Below are 17,584 nucleotides of genomic sequence, written 5' to 3'. Positions count from 1 at the left end.
ATTGGCCACACAGGTAGTTTCTATTTACTTCTTTGAGGCAAATATTTATTTCTGTTATTGAGTCTACCCAATTTAGGGCCATTAAATGTGTCAACATATTTTGAAACAGGGGTAACATAATATAAATGTCAAGTTTCTTGGATTTCTGACAAGCTCTATAAAACAAAACAGTAATGGGCATTAAAAAAACAACTCAGATTGTCAGACTTTAGGAACCTATGATTTATGTTTCAACTAAGGAAAAAAACACAGTTGAGACACTTGGACAGGAACTTATTTAATCTGTTTCTCTCAAGTCAGAGGTTGCAGTATGTATAGTTTTGAATGGCACATACATGATATTTAAATCATACAGAGCGTTAATCTTGTTTCTCTTTGCTTTATTTCTGAAGCATGGGTGAAGCTAGTTTATGGGTTATTATGTGTTGGAGCAGAAAAATAGGACTGGAAAAAGAGACATTAGAAAGAAAACTTCAGACATACTAGTTCAAAATCATAGAAATAAAGTGCCTATATTTCACCAAAATGCCATAATCTGTGCAGTGCATTGTATTTGTGCTTAATTTTTCTACTCGACTTAAAATTGTTGTGGTATTTTTATTAAGGATCATATTTTTGTATGTAATCTTAAAAAACTGAGCTCATTGCAATAGAAACAAGAATGTTGGTGGCCAGGGGCTGGGAGTTGGGGGGGGATGGGTAGATGTTGGTCAAAAAGTATCAATTTCCAATTATAAGATTAATAAGTTTTAGAAAGATATAGCATGTTAATATGTTAACCAAACTATAATATATACTTGAAAGTTTTTAAAAGAGCAGATCATGAATGTTGCCACCACACACACACACACACACACACACACAGGTAATTATGTGAGGGGATGTTAACTAACTTTATTGTGGTGATCATTTTGCAATATATATGGGTATCAAATCATCACATTGTACACCTTAAATGTACATATTTATATGTCAATAATAACAAAGGTGGAAAAAAAGGATATTTTTTGACTAACAACCGTTCCATATCTATATTGCTCTATAGTAGTTCTGTCTGACAAAAATATAATGTAAACCACGTATATAATTTTAAATTTTCTAGTAACCACATTAAAAAAGTAAAAATAAATGGGTAAATTAATTTTAATAGTATATTTTCTTTAACTCAATATTAAATGAATCTCATAATTTCAAAATGTAATCAATGTAAAAATTATCAATGAGATATTAAACTTTTCTTCATATTAAGTCTTTGAATCTAGGGTGTATTTTATACTTATAGCCTTTCAACTTGGACTAGCCGCATTCCAAGTAGCCATATGTGGCCTGTAGCCATCATATTGGACAGAAGAATTTTTTAGTAAGCCTTACCTAAAACAGGACAACCTGAATTAATTTTCTTGGAAAAAATAGGACAAGTCTATGAAGTAAGAATTATTTTCTAGTTTTAAATACTGGGCTAATACTTCTGGAGTTCAAAATAGCACAGCTGTATTTGAGTCTCAATGCAGCTGCATCATATAAAATGAAGACATTTTAATCCAAATAGGGAACAGAGAAATTGATGAAGTAAGAAAATGCACAGCCCAAATGTGCTTGAATGAGTGGCTTCCTGCAGACCTTGAAAGAAATCTCAGCCCTGTAAATACCAGGATGAGTTTCTGGCATCTTCTGAGTGATTAATAATGTGTTGAATTTTTCCTTTTCCTAAAGGTAGCTCCTATTTTTAACATCTTCCAACAACAACCCCCCCCCCAAAACAACAACAACAACAACAACAACAAAAACCCCACACTATTATAACTGCTTCTGCAAGTCTACAGTCTATGGCTTGGTGCTCTGGAAATTTTTAAGCCACTGAACAACTGGTAAACAGGGAGAAAGAAATATTGGCTGTGTGGCCAGACAAGAAGAAAGACACATATTTTTTGTTTTAGTTGAATATATCCTTTTTGGAGGACAGAAACCAATATTGCCACTCAGTTGGAAGTTCAGCCATGTGCTGCGAGTTCCACCCTCGTCTTGAGTCACTGTCCCTCCTGGGGTCATGAGACTCCTTATCTCTGAGAGTGATCTGGAATATTCAAATGCTTCACATTCTCTTTGAGAAGAGACTCCTTTTCAAGCTCTACATTTTGCTCTAGCAGTTTCTTCTACAAATATATTAATTCATTAATTTAGTAAGTATTTATTAAAAACCTATTCTAGATACTAAAAATATAAGAGTGGAAAATGGGGGGAAAACAGAAAAAAAATGCTCCTTCCTCACAGGGGACAAAAAAATAAGGAAATAAATAGTAGGTCAATAGTGACTAGTGCTGTACAAGAATATAAGGCAAGGAAGGGGGATGGGAAGCATCATGATTTGTCTATGAGTGTGCAGCAGAGGAGATGGGGTATAATTTTTGATAGGATGGTTAGGAAAGGCCTCATCAAGGCGACATTTGGGCAAAGACCTGAAGAAAGCAAGGAGGGAGAAACAACAAATGTAAATGTGCTGAGACAGCAACAATATTGATGTGCTGAGGAACAGCACATGGGTACACTGGGACTCCAAAGTGTCTTTATACACCTTAATGACCTCTCTCTTTATCTTACCCACTCTCTATATAAAGGGACATTTTAGACTTATTAATGAAAATCACTATCTTGGATAGTCAAATTTACCAAACTGAGACCCAAGTCAATGATGAAAGAGACAGGAAGATAGTATGAGGTTAGAGGGTTCCCTTATGGGCTTTGGCCACTTGTAAATTGAAGGATATTAACTAAAGCATCATTTCCAGTTGTTGCCATATTGTTTATTTTTTCTCTCCTCTCCCCCACCCTCCTACTTTCCCTTATCTAAACACACTGGAAGAGATGAGCTGGCTCATTGATCAAGCCTTCTAAGTGCTTCTCTTCTCTCCTAACTCTGCCATTTACCATACATGATCTCTTTGGGGGCTCTGCCTTTAATCATCCACTTTCTGTTAAGTGCTGCTGATGGCCTTTACACCATCAGCAGGATCTCTGTCAGTGAGGAAAAGAGGAAATTAAATCAATCAAATAATAGTCAAATCATCCTAACTGGAGGTAAACTGAAAATTAGCCAAGGAGAGTCAGAAACATGCAGGAAGAATTAGATTTAAGTTTAAATATGTGTCTATAAAAGAAAAATATGAATAGTTAATAACACTTGGCTAAGATTTAGCTAAGGCTAAAGGGGAAAGAATTAATTTAAAGAAGGCCAAGAAAAGTCAGACCTGGAGAGCATAGGTTCTCTTTCATAAATTAGTGAGTCACAATAATTTAGGCAATAAATGAATAATTGTGGGGTAAGATTAACTAGGTGTTTTAAGGTTGTTGAAGATCTTAAATTGCACCAATTTAGCAGAGTAGGTTCAGGGTGTTTTAATATAACAATTAGCTAGTAAAGGAAGAAAGCTTAAGTATTCCTGTTCATGTGTGGGTCTCTACTATGTAAGATCTTCTCTAACATTTGCTGAATCAGGGTTAGAACCCAAGAATGCCTGGAGTGTGTGGGGGGGGGCTTTGGGTTGATTTTTAACTTTTTTTTTTTAAAACAAAATCTTGTTTTAAAATGAAAACCAATCTTACAGAAATAAGAAACAGGGAATGTTAAAGCTGGAAAGGGCTCTAGTCGAAACTTTTCATTTTATAGATGAAAAGTCAGTTCTTCATCTGTAAAATGAAGGGGTTGGGAGAAATGAGATCAAATATCTTCCACTTCCAAGAACTCATAAAATCTAGAAAGGCTAAATGGTACCCAAAGTTGCACAGCTGGTACCAGACTTGGAAGTAGATTTGGTTCCTAGGATTCTCTTTATGGCTGTGAGTCAATTCTGTATTTTAAAAAGTTTAGTCAACCCAATTGTTTGACACAATGCAGATAAATATCCATCTTACCAAGTTGGATTTACTTTTCTATTTCAATCACTTTTCCTGTGTCATGTAAACATAACCTCATAGATATCACCAGCCACAGAAGGAGCAAAGCTTTAACATGATACAACTGTGCTTGGAGCTGGCTGATTAACTCAATAGAATGCAACAAACTTGGCCTTTGGCATTGGGACCAGGAAACAGTGGATGCAATGCTTTTCAACATGCAGATCTGTGCAATTGTGACAAGAAATGGGACCTGACCATTAAAAGCAAAATGTCCATATATGGACAGAAAAGAACAACCTTAAGTAACTTGAAATCACTGATGGGTTGAAAATATTTCATCTTGAGTTCATGCTTCCCATCACTACCAAGGAACTTCTACATTTCCCTGGGGCTATGAGAGTGTAGCATGAGATCTTCTAGCAATGACCTGGTGGCTGGGTCATCTCTAACCCTGAAGATAGAGCAGTTTGTCCCTCTACACTATTCTGAGGCTCTGATCCTCTAGTCTATACCACAAATTCCTAATCTGAGACCTACTTTTATTTCATCTTCTTCCAGGAAATGAGTCAACATCATACATTAAAACATTTTTTCCTCCCCCATACCATAAACAAAATAAAACGTAAAAAACTTGGAAAAATATTTGTAACTTATATTGCAGACAGAAGGTTAATATCTCTAATACGTTAAAGGCTTCTAAAGCTTGCAAAATAAAAATTAATAACCCTACTCGAGCAAAGCCATCTTATAAAGGGTTCATTTTCAGGAAAAAAATGCATATGTCCCTTAAACATATGAAAGATTTAGCCTTACTCACAATAAGAGAAGTACTAAGTCAAACCAGAGGGAGACACAAATCCTCACCTACTATATAAGTAAAAATCCAAAACTGTGATAGAATTCTGCATTGGCAAAGCTGTGAAGAATAGGTACTGTCATATGTTGCTGGTGTGATGGCAAAATGGCACAAACTTTATGGAGAAGAATTCGGCATCTAGGAAAATTACACCTAGGAAAAATCCATTTACCTTTTAACTTGTTTCTATAAATCTGGACCAAAGAAACATTGGCAAAATGTGGAAAGGTATTTATTTTAGTGTTATTAGTTACAACACCATTCATAATTGCAAAGGATAAGAAAAAAACTAAATGTCTATCAACAGACAGCTGGTTGAATAAGCCATGGAGTACTCCGCAGTTATAAAAAAGAATGAGAGAGATCTTTACATATAGCTGTGGAGTACTCTCTAAAATACTGTTAAAGAAGAGTAAGGTGAAGAACCATGTGTATAATAACATATAGTAGAGTATGTGTATGTTTGTGTATTTACTTAGATTAAAAATAGAAGGGCAAATGAAAGACCAACCAAAATGGTTGGAACGTTAAGGTAGAGGGGACAGGAATAGAAGCCAGATGTCTCTTGTTTTGGTTCTATGGTTTTCACTTTGGAATTCTATAGCTCTTTAATTTTAACACAAAGTCAAAAACAAAATGAAACAAATGAACATTATTGTATATTCACAAGATAAAATCCATAGAGGAATGATTTCAAGAGCTGTTAAAACAGTAATTTTTAACTGTTCATCCCTAGTCAGATATATCCAAAGATTAAAAAGAACCACAATGAAATCTTAAGCAGTTTTCAATAATCATATTTTTAAATAATAATGTGCATATTATAATTTTGAAAATGTTTATTTTAAGGAAATAAGAAATTATATATGTAATAGGAAGAAGAAAAGTAGATAGAAGAAAAAATAAAAATTTAAGGCAGTTAAGTAAAATTTCTGTAATCCTAAATTTGAGCTGAAAATACTAACATAAATTTGTGATATTATTTCTCCTTCAAAACAAATAAAAATATCTAGAAACAATGACCAATCCAATAGCAATGAAAACCCCTAGTGCCCAAATTTTGGTCTCTAAATAAATTTCCCTCTTATAAATGGCTGGTTCCAAGTCAGGGTACAGGAAACACACAAAATAAGGTTGGAACATCTAGTCCTACCCAAAGACAAGAAACCTATGAAAGACCACTGGGGTCATGACAAAAGAATATAGGAGAAACTTGAAGGAGCTCTCAGTTGTCAAGTTGGAGTATTCTGAACATCAAAAAGAATAATGACAGCAGTAGACTGAAACATATCAACCATGTTAAAATCCATGTATTGAAATAATACTTTAAAAAAGAAAAATCTCCTTGATCATATGTGGAGGATGCTAAGGAAACAACTCATTATTTTGAAAATTAGTAAATAAAGGGAAAGAATCAATCATTTATCCTGCTTTTTTGTTCAAATGATATCATGGGGTACTTAAGTAGTTGATCTGGAAAGCCACTTATTTATAGGAGAGTACCAGCTAATAAATACAAAAGGTAGGATAGAATTAGCATACCACTAGCTTGTAACCCCTAATTAACACTGGACTAACTAAGCAGCAACCATCAATACATACTAAAATCATTAGCTAAAATGGGGAATTCTAAAAGGTGATGCTTCCCAAACGTTGATGTGCGTATGGATAAATTTAGGATATTGTTAAATTCTAGAATCCAATTCGGTAGATCTGGGGTTGAGCCTGAGATTCTGCATTTACAACAGACAAACACATGGTGCCAATACCACTGGTCAGAGGGCTATTCTAAGAAAGACAAAACAGCCCCTGACGTTTGGGGGCTGACCTAGTATTATCATCTGAGCCTTGGTGTTCTCCTGCTGCACACAGACAATTTCACAGAACAACATCAGACAAGGTCACTCTATGACCATGATGGATCAAGACAAATACAGGGGTGTCAGAGTGGCTCAGTCAGTTAAGTGTCTAGCTCTTGATTTTGGGTCAGGTCATGATCTCAGGGTTGTGGGATTGAGCCGCGAGTCAGGCTCACATGCTGGGTGTGGAGTCTGCTTAAGATTCTCTCTCTCTCTCTCTCCTTTTACCCCTCTCCCCTGAGTGCTCTCTTTTTCTCTCAAATAAATAAATAAATCTTTTTAAAAAGACAAAAATAAGACTACTGCATAATCATGTCTTAACAGAAATAATGAACACTGTCTAAACTACAAAATTAACTAAACATCCCTCTATCCTGGCTATTGTAAGAGGCCACTACTTCTTTACCAATTTTAACTTTAGGTTCAATCCAGTCTTCCCTCATTCTACATGAGACTTACTAAAATGTGCAATTACTGCTGTTTCCTGACAGCCTCTTATCCAGAGCAAAGCTCCAATTCCTTAAACCCTCCCTAAAATCACCAAACATAAGCCCAAGCCTGTAATGAATCCTTTCTAACCCTTCTGAAAGCTTCCATGTTTCTTCTGGTGTGCATTTTCCCTCATTACAACACGTAATAAACACATCTTGTTTAGCTACAGGTGTGTTCTGGTGGTTTTTGTTGGAGAAACTGTACAATAGTGTGATGAGTCAGGTTGACAGCTGAGTCACTAATCACTATGTGATGTTTTCCTATAGAAACCTATAAAGTAATCTTGCCCAAAAAGATGAACATAAATCTCATTAAACCTCTAGATTTAACCATCAGTTTTACAAGAAATATGTGGTATAAGGGAACATTTTAAGGAGCCATATTCAGTTCAACCACAAGACAAAGTGCCTATTTTTCCCCCAAACAAATAACTGACAAAAATAGAAGATGGAGGGGGAACATATAAATTAAAAGAGACTCACTAGTCATATTAATCAATTGTAATGTGCAGCCCTATTTGGCCCTAACCATTACACAAACTAATAATGATAATGATAAAAAGACATTTGAGGATATTTGAACAGAGACTAGCTCTTTGATAATATTAAAGAATAATTATAAATATTTTTAGGTTTCATAATAGCAATGCTCATTTTTCAAAGTATTTACAAATAAAATGATATAATGTCTGAGATTTACTCTAACATAATCCAGTCATGATAAAAGGGAGTATAGGGGGGTATAGACAAAAATATTGGCCATATTGGTAATTGCTGAAGGGTATATGACAATTCTTTTTCTCCCTACCCTTAATGTGTTTGAAAAGCTCCATAGTAAACAATTTTTTTAAAGATTTTATTTCTTTTATTTATTCATGAGAGACAGAGAGAGAGACAGAGGCAGAGGGAGAAGCAGGCTCCCCGCGGAGCAGGGAGCCAGATGCGGGACTCGATCCCAGGACCCTGGGATCATGACCTGAGCCGAAGGCAGACGCTTAACCGACTGAGCCACCCAGGCGTCCCAACAATTTTTTTTTTTAAGATTTAATTTATTTACTTGAGAGAGAGAGAGAGCGAGAGAGAGCACGAGCAGGGGCGAGGGGTAGAGGGAGAGAGAGAAGCAGACTTCCCGCTGAGCAGGGAGCCCAATGCAGGACTCAAACCCAGGACGCTGGGATCATGATCTGAGCCAAGGGCAGACACTTAACCAGCTGAGCCACTCAAGGTGCCCATAAACAATCTTTTTGAAAATATTTTTACCCTTTATTTTTTTAAATTTATTTTATTATTTTTTAAAGATTTTATTTATTTATTTGAGAGAGAGAGAATGAGAGACAGAGAGCATGAGAGGGAGGAGGGTCAGAGGGAGAAGCAGACTCCCTGCCGAGCAGGGAGCCCGATGCGGGACTTGATCCAGGGACTCCAGGATCATGACCTGAGTCGAAGGCAGTCGCTTAACCAACTGAGCCACCCAGGCGCCCCTATTTTTTACCCTTTAATTCAGTAGATCATTTTTGAAAGAAGACAAGTTGGATAAAAAAATAAGGTCTATAGCTCAAAATGTCTATACATTCTAGAGAAATAAGCTGTAATGAATTTTAAATTCTGAAATTCCCACTACTGAAATTGTTTTCAGATCCATCTTTTTGAAAGCTATTAGGATATTCACCTATTTCTTTTCTTTCTTTCTTTCTTTAATCACTAATACTGCAAGTAAAGAGGAATAAGGAATTATTATGATGTAGACTCAGGTGATGGTCTTTAGAGAAACATTTAATTTAAATTTTTGATTCTTAAAAAGAAAAAAAAAACATACTATTTGAGCAATTACCTGGATCTGTAGCTGACATCAGTGAACCAAAAAACAAACAGTCAGTGAAATGGAAGTCTCCATTTTTCAACTGGCCAGCATATACCATAGCTTTCACAAAGCCATACATAATTAACCTGTTGAAGAGAAAAATAAGATCTTCAAATTCAAGTTGAATCCTGTGCAAACCCATGCTATCATAGCTAACATTCTAATGTGCTTCCTGAATATGCATCATGCACAAATTACCACCACTCTGCCAATTCATGGCCATGCTAGCTCTCAGTACATTGTCTAAATCTCTCGACTATGAAAGACACTTTAACCAAATATCCCAATTCATTTACCTGGAAAAAGATAACAATATTTTATAGCATATTTCAATGAAAATAAATAAATCTCAAGGACATAAAGAATAATCTGTCAAATATGTCATAGTAAATTATGCCCACAAATACAGCAGCTGGGTTAACATCTGTAAATGGATTGCTTTTCAGTTTTCATTGTTTTGTGTGGTAGGGATGTCTGAAAAGTGTTCAAATTTCAAGTCTGTCACTGCAATGAGAAGGATTTTGGTCACACACAGCACACGCAGTCAACCAGTTACTTTACAACAGAGGAGTCTCTACTACTGCTAATGTCAAGACTTCCACACTGGGTACAGAATCACTGTTAGGTAAGAGCTCCTGTAACTTCAGTATGGTGTTGAAAATGAATCCTGAAAGGTTGACATTTTGATCTTGCAAGGATAGCTATTCTTTTCATGAGATTATAAAAGGTTTGTTTATAAGCTTACCAAACTCACACCATGGAACACAGCTTGTCTGTCCTGGTCATCATTTGCCACCCTATAGCTTTTAAATTGTATTTATTTATTTAACTGACTGATTTTTGCCAAAATCCTAGTAGAGGAAATACAGAGATTGGTGAACTGGACCATAGTAAAATCACTATAAGTGACTCTAAGAGTCTTTAGAAATTGTAGATCCTCAGGTCAATAGATGGATGTTTAAATATTCACATGCTTTGAAAGTTAATATCTTGAAAAATGTTCTAAGGTTGTGATCATGATTAAAAAGGCTAGAAAACAGATATTAGAAATTATACTGTCAATGAAAATGCAGATATTTCAGATTCTGTTAAAAAAAAATTTCTCCATGAGAAAATATTTTGGACACATCTGCAGTTAAATCTAGGTTCTACCACTCACCAGGTATACGGTTTTAGGACATTACTAAAACTTTCTGAGCCTCAATATCCTTATTAATGAAATAGTGATAACAATAATAGTTAGTCCATAGAATTGTTTTAAGGATTACCTGAGACAATGTACATTTGGTTTCTGGCACACAGTACATTCTCAATGAGGTTATTATTACTGCTAATAATATTTATCAAAATAGGTAATATTTACTTACTATTCATATTTCTTCACATGCTCTAACTCATTTAATCCATACATTAATCCTATAAGGAAACTACTATTTGCATTTTACAGATGAGAAAACTGAACACAGTGTCATCAGGTAACTTGCTTAAGATGACACAGCTTTTAAGTTGCAAAATCCAGATTTGAACTGTGGAGAATTGGCTCCTGAGCCTGGGCTTTTAACCACTACATAATAGTGCCTAGATGAATAGTTCTATATTTTACATTATATATTATCCCATATAATATATTCACAGCTCTCCTATTAGGTGGTGGTTCTAGGTTGTACAAAGGTGCAACAATGGGGTATCCCTAAGAACTTGGAAATAATACTACCCTCTGAGTTATAATTATTAAGACATAATGGGTTTGAGCAGAGAGGGCCAACATCACTGTGAAGAATGTGGACTATAGTGGGGAGGCCGAATCTTAACTAGGCTGAAGGTATTAACATATCTGAGAAAGGGTATGTCATGGGACACAGCATCGTTGTTGGGAAAAGGCAAATCCAAGAGGCCTCAATCATGGCAGCTTACTCACACTCATGCTGGGAAGGGAATTTTGCCAGTTACCAGGTCATTCAGCCTCTTGACAGGTATACGGTAGCTTCATCCAGTTTATTTGTTCATTCAATAGACATTTATTATTTAACCCTTACTGTGTGTCAAGTTCTGTGCTAGGTGCTTAAGATACTGATGAGTGAACAAAACAAAGATCCCTGCCCTTATGAAGTACACATTTTACCTGATAGACAGCAATAAAAATTATCATAAATTTGAATTATGACTGTTAATTATATCATTCTCTGAATTAGAATTTGCAAGTGGGATCAACACTGGGATAGTCTGGACAGTTACAACATTCACAAGAATGCTCTTCAATAGTCATCCCTTCAGCCTCTTCGGGTATTAACCCAACTTCACCACAGTCCTTTCTCATTTGAGCTACACTTCAAATATTGAGCATCAACCAGCACTGGAATCAGTATAAACTTTAGGACCTGTGACAATATTTCTGAATTTTATACCCATTAGTTAGTTTTACAGGCTGGGAATCTAGGATTAGAATTAAAATGACTTTTCCCATATTGCACAGAAGCCATTAGATTGGGTAAAATAAAAAATATATACATATATACTACCCAGGCTTGGGAATATTTTTAATTTTTTTTTTTTTTAAAGATTTTATTTATTTATTTGACAGAAAGAGAGAGAGCGAGAGCAGGAACACAAGCAGGGGGAGTGGGAGAGGGAGAAGCAGGCTTCCCGCCGAGCAGGGAGCCCGATGTGGGACTCGATCCCAGGACCCTGGGATCATGACCTGAGCTGAAGGCAGACGCTTAACGACTGAGCCACCCAGGCGCCCCAGGCTTGGGAATATTATATAGAAACTAGAAGTCTCATACACTATTGATGGAAATTAAAGTCTTAATTAAAGTGTCAATTTTTAAATATTCTATAGCTTATTAAATGGTTGCCTACAAATTTATGCCAAAAATTAATTAAATATGTACCAAAAGGTGTATATTCAAGTTATATCAGATTTCTGTTGTTTATAAGAGTGAAAAATTCAAAGAAATCTAAATATCCAGTGAATAAATTATAAAACACATATCTATGGGCTAATATGCAATGAATAATATTATATACAAGACTTTATATTAGATATAGAAAAGTAAATTGATAAAGCAAATTATAAAGTGGTAATAATAATTTCTAATTTTATAAAAATTTAACATACTTAGGCATACATATAAACAGGAAAAGATAAGAAGTATATAGTCTAGAATGTTAATGGTGGTTAAATAATGGAATTAAATGGTGACTACTTTTCTTTTTGCATTTCTGCATTCTTCCAGTTCTTTTAAAAAATAGTAATAATAAAAAACAAATAACAACATACATTAGCAAGTGCTATTATGTAACACAATAGATATTTATTATGTCACTTTATCTTCAAAATTCTGAGTTAGGTGCTATAATTATTCCTTTTTACAAATGAGAAAATTAGGACTCAGCAACATTAAATAACTTGACTAAGTCACAGAAGTTAGCTCCTTAACCACCAACTCTGTAAAGCTTTTGAGTTGCTTTGAAATCACACACACCTACACACACAATTTGTTTATTTATTTCAAATCAACTAGTGGACATGAAATAACTATAATTCTAATAGCTTATTTGAGATAATACCAAAAAAGGAGAAAAAAGAAGTCCAGTTCAGTTCAAGCTTAATACTAATAACAATGGTCATCATTACTGGTAATTATAATGATCCAATAATTAGTGTTAATATACCATGTGCCATACCCCTTCTTTATAAATGGTAGCTATTTTAATTGTTGTTACATTATTAATAACAACTAGTTATAACTATATTAATTGGGAAGCTAAAAAAACGAAACCATGAGCAACCACCATATTCTCACAGAGTGGTACATTCTATCAGCACTTCACAGAAAGTATTTCAGATGGCTCAGGAAATGGGGGAGATGTGGTTGGATGGGGACAGGGAATCTGGTGAAGTCCAATACATGCAATGCTGTGAAGATGATGGACCTGAAAAAGATGTCCTCCAGGGGTCAGTCTGTGGTTAGTGACAGCCTGGGTTACAGGGATGGGCAGAAGCAGAACTGCCTCATAAAAACCAGAACTGTTGATAACATTGATTTTGACAAATATCTACTTAGTGCTATTCTTTGAAAAGCAAAGTGCTTGAGCTATGGAGGATACAAAAGTAGAAACCCATAACCTGCTCTCAAAGAGCAGAGTATTACAGGATGGCAGTCATGTCACTGATGCTAAAAGAAAGCACTGGGTAAAAGAATTTGGGGAAATGCCCAACACAATACTCTACACACTCACTTTATTAAGTGTTTATGACATGTGAACTGATTTTAAATTTCATGAGCTTATTTTACACTATTAAATCTCCACACCTAAAGACTTATTGTGAAAAAAGTTCCATATAGTTAATAGTCTCCTGTGGTGTGCCTCCCTCTCTCTTTTTCTTTCTTCCTCTATGTTCATCTGTTTTGTTTCTTAAATTCCACATATGAGTGAAATCAAATGGTATTTGTCTTTCTCTGACTGACTTATTTCACTTAGCATAATACGCTCTAGCTTTATCCACATCATTGCAAATGGCAAGATATCATTCTTTTTAATGGCTGAGTAATATTCCTGTGTGTGTGTGTGTGTGTGTGTGTGCCACCTCTTCTTTATCCATTCATCAGTCAATGGACATTTGGGCTCTTTTGTAATTTGGCTATTGTTGATAATGTTGCTATAAACGTCGGGGGGCATGTGTCCCTTTGAATCAGTATTTTTGTATCCTTTGGGTAAATACCTAGTAGTGTAATTGCTAGGTCATAGGGTAGTTCTATTTTTAACTTTTTGAGGAGCCTCCATACTGTTTTCCAGAGTGGTTTCACCAGTTTGCATTCCCACCAACAGCGTTAAGAGGGTTCCCCCTTCTCTGCATCCTTGCCAACATCTGTTGTTTCCCCTATTGTTAATTTTAGCCATTCTGACTTGTGTGAGGTGATAGCTCATCGTAGTTTTGATTTATATTTCCCTGATGATGAGTGATGTTGAGCATCTTTTCATGTGTCTGTTAGTCATCTGGATGTCTTCTTTGGAAAAAGCTCTACTCATGTCTTCTGCCCACTTCTTAACTGGATTATTTGTTTTTTGGGTGTTGAGTTTGTAAGTTCTTTATAGATTTTTGGATACTAACCCTTTATCAGATATGCCATTTGCAAACATCTTCTCCCATTCCGTAGGTTGCCTTTTAGTTTTGTTGATTGTTTCTTTCATAGACAGCAGAAGCTTTTCATCTTGATGAAGTCTCAATAGTTCATTTTTGCTTTTTGTTTCCCCTTTCCCCCAGAGACAAGTCTAGTAAGGAATTACTACAGCTGATGTCAAAGAGGTTGCTGCTTGTGTTATCCTCAAGGATTTTGATGATTTCCAATCTCACATTTAGGTTTTTCATCCATTTTAAATTTCTTTTGTGTATGATGTAAGAAAGTGGTCCAGTTTCATTCTTTTGCATGTTGCTGTCCAGTTTTCCCAACACCATTTTTTGAAGAGACTGTCTTTTTTTCCATTGGGTATTACTTTCTGCTTTGTGAAAGATAAGTTGACCATATAGTTGAGGGTTGCTGGAGGGGAGGTGGGCAAGGATGGGCTAAATGGGTGATGGGTATTAAGGAGGGAACTTGTGATGAGCACTGAATATTATATGTAAGTGATGAATCACTAAATTCGACTCCCAAAACCTATGTTACACTATATGTTAACTAATAGAATTTAAATAAAAATGGAACAAAGAAAAAAGAAGATATAGAGAGGCAAACCTAGAAGCCAACTCTCAACTATAGAGAACAAACTGATGGTTAGCCAAGGAGAGGAGGGTGGGGTCATTCATGGGTTAAATAGGTGATGGGTATGAAAGAGGGCACCTGTGATAAGCATAGAATGTTGTATAACAGTGCCGAATCATCATATTGTACACCTGAAACTATTATTACACTGTATGTTAACTAACTAGAATTTCAAAAAACACAAAAAGGAAAAAAAAAGTTTCAGAAGGCTCAATTGCTTGGATGGTTTTTAAGTATGCCATCTTTATCAGTATTTTAAAGAAAGAATGTATCTTCTTTTTAAAAAAATAGTCTTGATCAAGCAATGAATAGATTTACTAGAAAGGCAGTTTTTTTGAATTGCTAGGGATAAGTCAGGGGAGTTGTCAGTTTGGAGATACAGTTGTGTGGACCAGTCTCTTTAACTGTTGGAAGAGCCACATCCCTGCCTGTGAAATCATGTGAAACAGGCCACTGTGTGAAGCTCACTCTGTAGTGGGAAAATCTAGAACCAACAAGCTCTGAAAGCAATATGAAGGTTATAATCTACATCTAGATTTCTGATTTCTATACCCAAACATTTTCCTTTAGATAAATATTTTTCCCTATTTATTTGTTCACATTTTATGGATAGTTTATATCTCACATTTTCTTTTCTTTTCTTTTTCTTTTTTCTGGAGCATGCATTCAAGAGCAATATCCCACTGGAAAATTCATAAATTCTTTTTTTTAATTTTGAGCTTTATTGAAATATAGTTGACATATAACAGTGTACAAGTTTAAGGTGTACAATGTCATGATTTAATACATGTATATATTGCAAAATTATTACCAAAAAAAGTTCGATAACATATTTATCACCTCACAGTTGTATTTTTCTGTGTGGTGAGAACTTTTAAGATCTACTCTCTCAGCAACTTTCAAATATTCAGTACAGTATTATCAACTATAGTCGTCATGCTATGCATTACATCCCTAGGACTTACTCATCTTATAACTGGAAGTTTGTACCTTTTGATCATCTTCATTCACATCTCCCATCTCCCTCCCTGCCCCTGGCAACACTATCATAGATGTTTCTATGAAAGAATTAATAATTTCTTAATGCTGGGCTGGATGGGGTTGGTAAGGTCTTCTAGCCAAATTCATTTATTCATTCACTCATGCATTCATTAATTTGCTCACTGACTCATTTATAAAACAAAAAATTACCAAAAGATATAATTCTTCCTCTGAGGGAGCTTATATTTTATTGGGGGAACCAGACATTTAATAGCTAATTTATAATTTATTATTTTATTAGTATTGTGTCTAAGTCCAATGGAGAGACATATAGACTACACATGTGCACACTTCTCCAGTTGGGAAATATTAAAGGGGGGCTTTATTTTATGGAGAAGATCACAAGTTCAACTTTAGAAATGTTGAGATTGAGCAGCCAGTGAGACTGGTATACAGATTTGGATCTCAATGAGGGATTGGCTAAGGACACGGATTTGAGAGCAGACACTGCATGGTGTATGTTATTGCAGCCTTGGGTATGCATGAAAGTCTGAAGAGAACATAAAGTGGAAGAAGGCCCATGATGGAGACCTGGATCCAGCATTTGAAGATGAGGTAAAGATGGTGAAGCAGTGGAGGATACCAAGGATCAGTCAGAGATGTGAGTGGAAATCTAGTAGAATGTCATAGGAGTCAAGAGAAGCAAGTGTTTCAAGAAGAAGGGCACTGATAAATAGGGTTGAATGTTGCCAACAGGGCCATTTTACTTATTGTCATTAGGAGTGTGGGAGGAGAGAGGAGGTTGTGATGCAATACACTATTCTTTACCCACGGCTGGGGTCTAAGGCTCTGGGACTGTGGGTCCCTTGGAACAAAATTAAGGGACTACATTTCCCAAATACTCTACTGCCCATCTGCCTGCTAACTTGCCACCTTACTGGGCCTTCCCTGGAGGCCTCACTCACCTGTGCACTTTTGTGACAATTCCTGCTTTTGTAGCAACTTATGCAACTGCCTGCAGAGATACAATCCCCCTTTATGTAGAGAACTTCAATGTTCCTGGAGAAAATGTGATATAAATCCCAAGCATGAATATGGAATGGGTATAAATTGCAATGCTGACATGCACTAAGAAGTAGAGATCTACTAAAAGATGAACTAAACACAGGTAAGAACTTAACCAGGCATCCTCATTGTGTGTCTATTCATAACCACTACCTGGGAGCATGCTGGCTCATTCAGGTGTGAAAGGGGATCACTTCTGAGAAGACTGAAAGGAACAATGATGGAAGTGCAGAACTTAGCCACACTCACTCAATGATAGCCTGCACCAACATCCTAGGATGTGTGGCCTCTAAAATTCTCTGAGTAACTTGAGTTCCTCACTTCTCTCCCACTCCCTCACCTCTACTCTATTCTCTACTTCTCTGCCTTCTCCTTTCAGAAAACCATGCTTAGTGCTCGCTGGATCTAATCACTGCTCTCTTGCCTCCACCCCCTATCAACTTGTATCCCCATTGTTCATCCTCTGATGTAGTTTACAAAGCTCTCTCCTTTATTTCATCGAGGTCTTAAATTCCAGCCATATATTCTTTGTTTGCCCATATTACCCAACTAATTTGAAGACAGTATATCTGGGCTGTTCTGTCTTCTATCCTCTCTGCTCCCATCTCCATTCTATGTACACTTTAGCCAGGTTTGCTAGATCCTAAGAGTTACAAAGATGAATCAGATGTGGCTTCTGTCCTCTAGGAGCTCACAGCTTAGGAGAAAGGATAAGTCATGTGTATAAATGACTGTGCTACTGTTTGAAAAACTATAGTTTCATTAAAAAAGCTAAAAGCAAAGTGATATGGGTTTCAAAGGAGGAAGGAAGA

The 17,584-nt window shown here is 35.9% G+C and overlaps 1 protein-coding gene across 1 annotated transcript in view; it reads right to left on the bottom strand.

Annotated features, from left to right (window-relative positions):
* SLC9A9 (solute carrier family 9 member A9) overlaps positions 1-17,584 on the bottom strand; it is a 554,145-nt gene that overhangs the window by 404,502 nt on the left and 132,059 nt on the right. Inside the window, exon 5 of the mRNA XM_021678860.1 lies at positions 8,932-9,047. Coding sequence (XP_021534535.1) covers positions 8,932-9,047 — 116 coding nt within the window. The remainder of the gene's footprint in view (positions 1-8,931; positions 9,048-17,584) is intronic.

Source organism: Neomonachus schauinslandi, chromosome 1 (assembly GCF_002201575.2).
Source record: "Neomonachus schauinslandi chromosome 1, ASM220157v2, whole genome shotgun sequence".
Classification (NCBI taxonomy): Eukaryota; Metazoa; Chordata; class Mammalia; order Carnivora; family Phocidae; genus Neomonachus; species Neomonachus schauinslandi.
The sequence above is the reverse complement of the archived record's forward strand: the minus strand, read 5'-3'. Positions and strand labels throughout refer to the sequence as shown.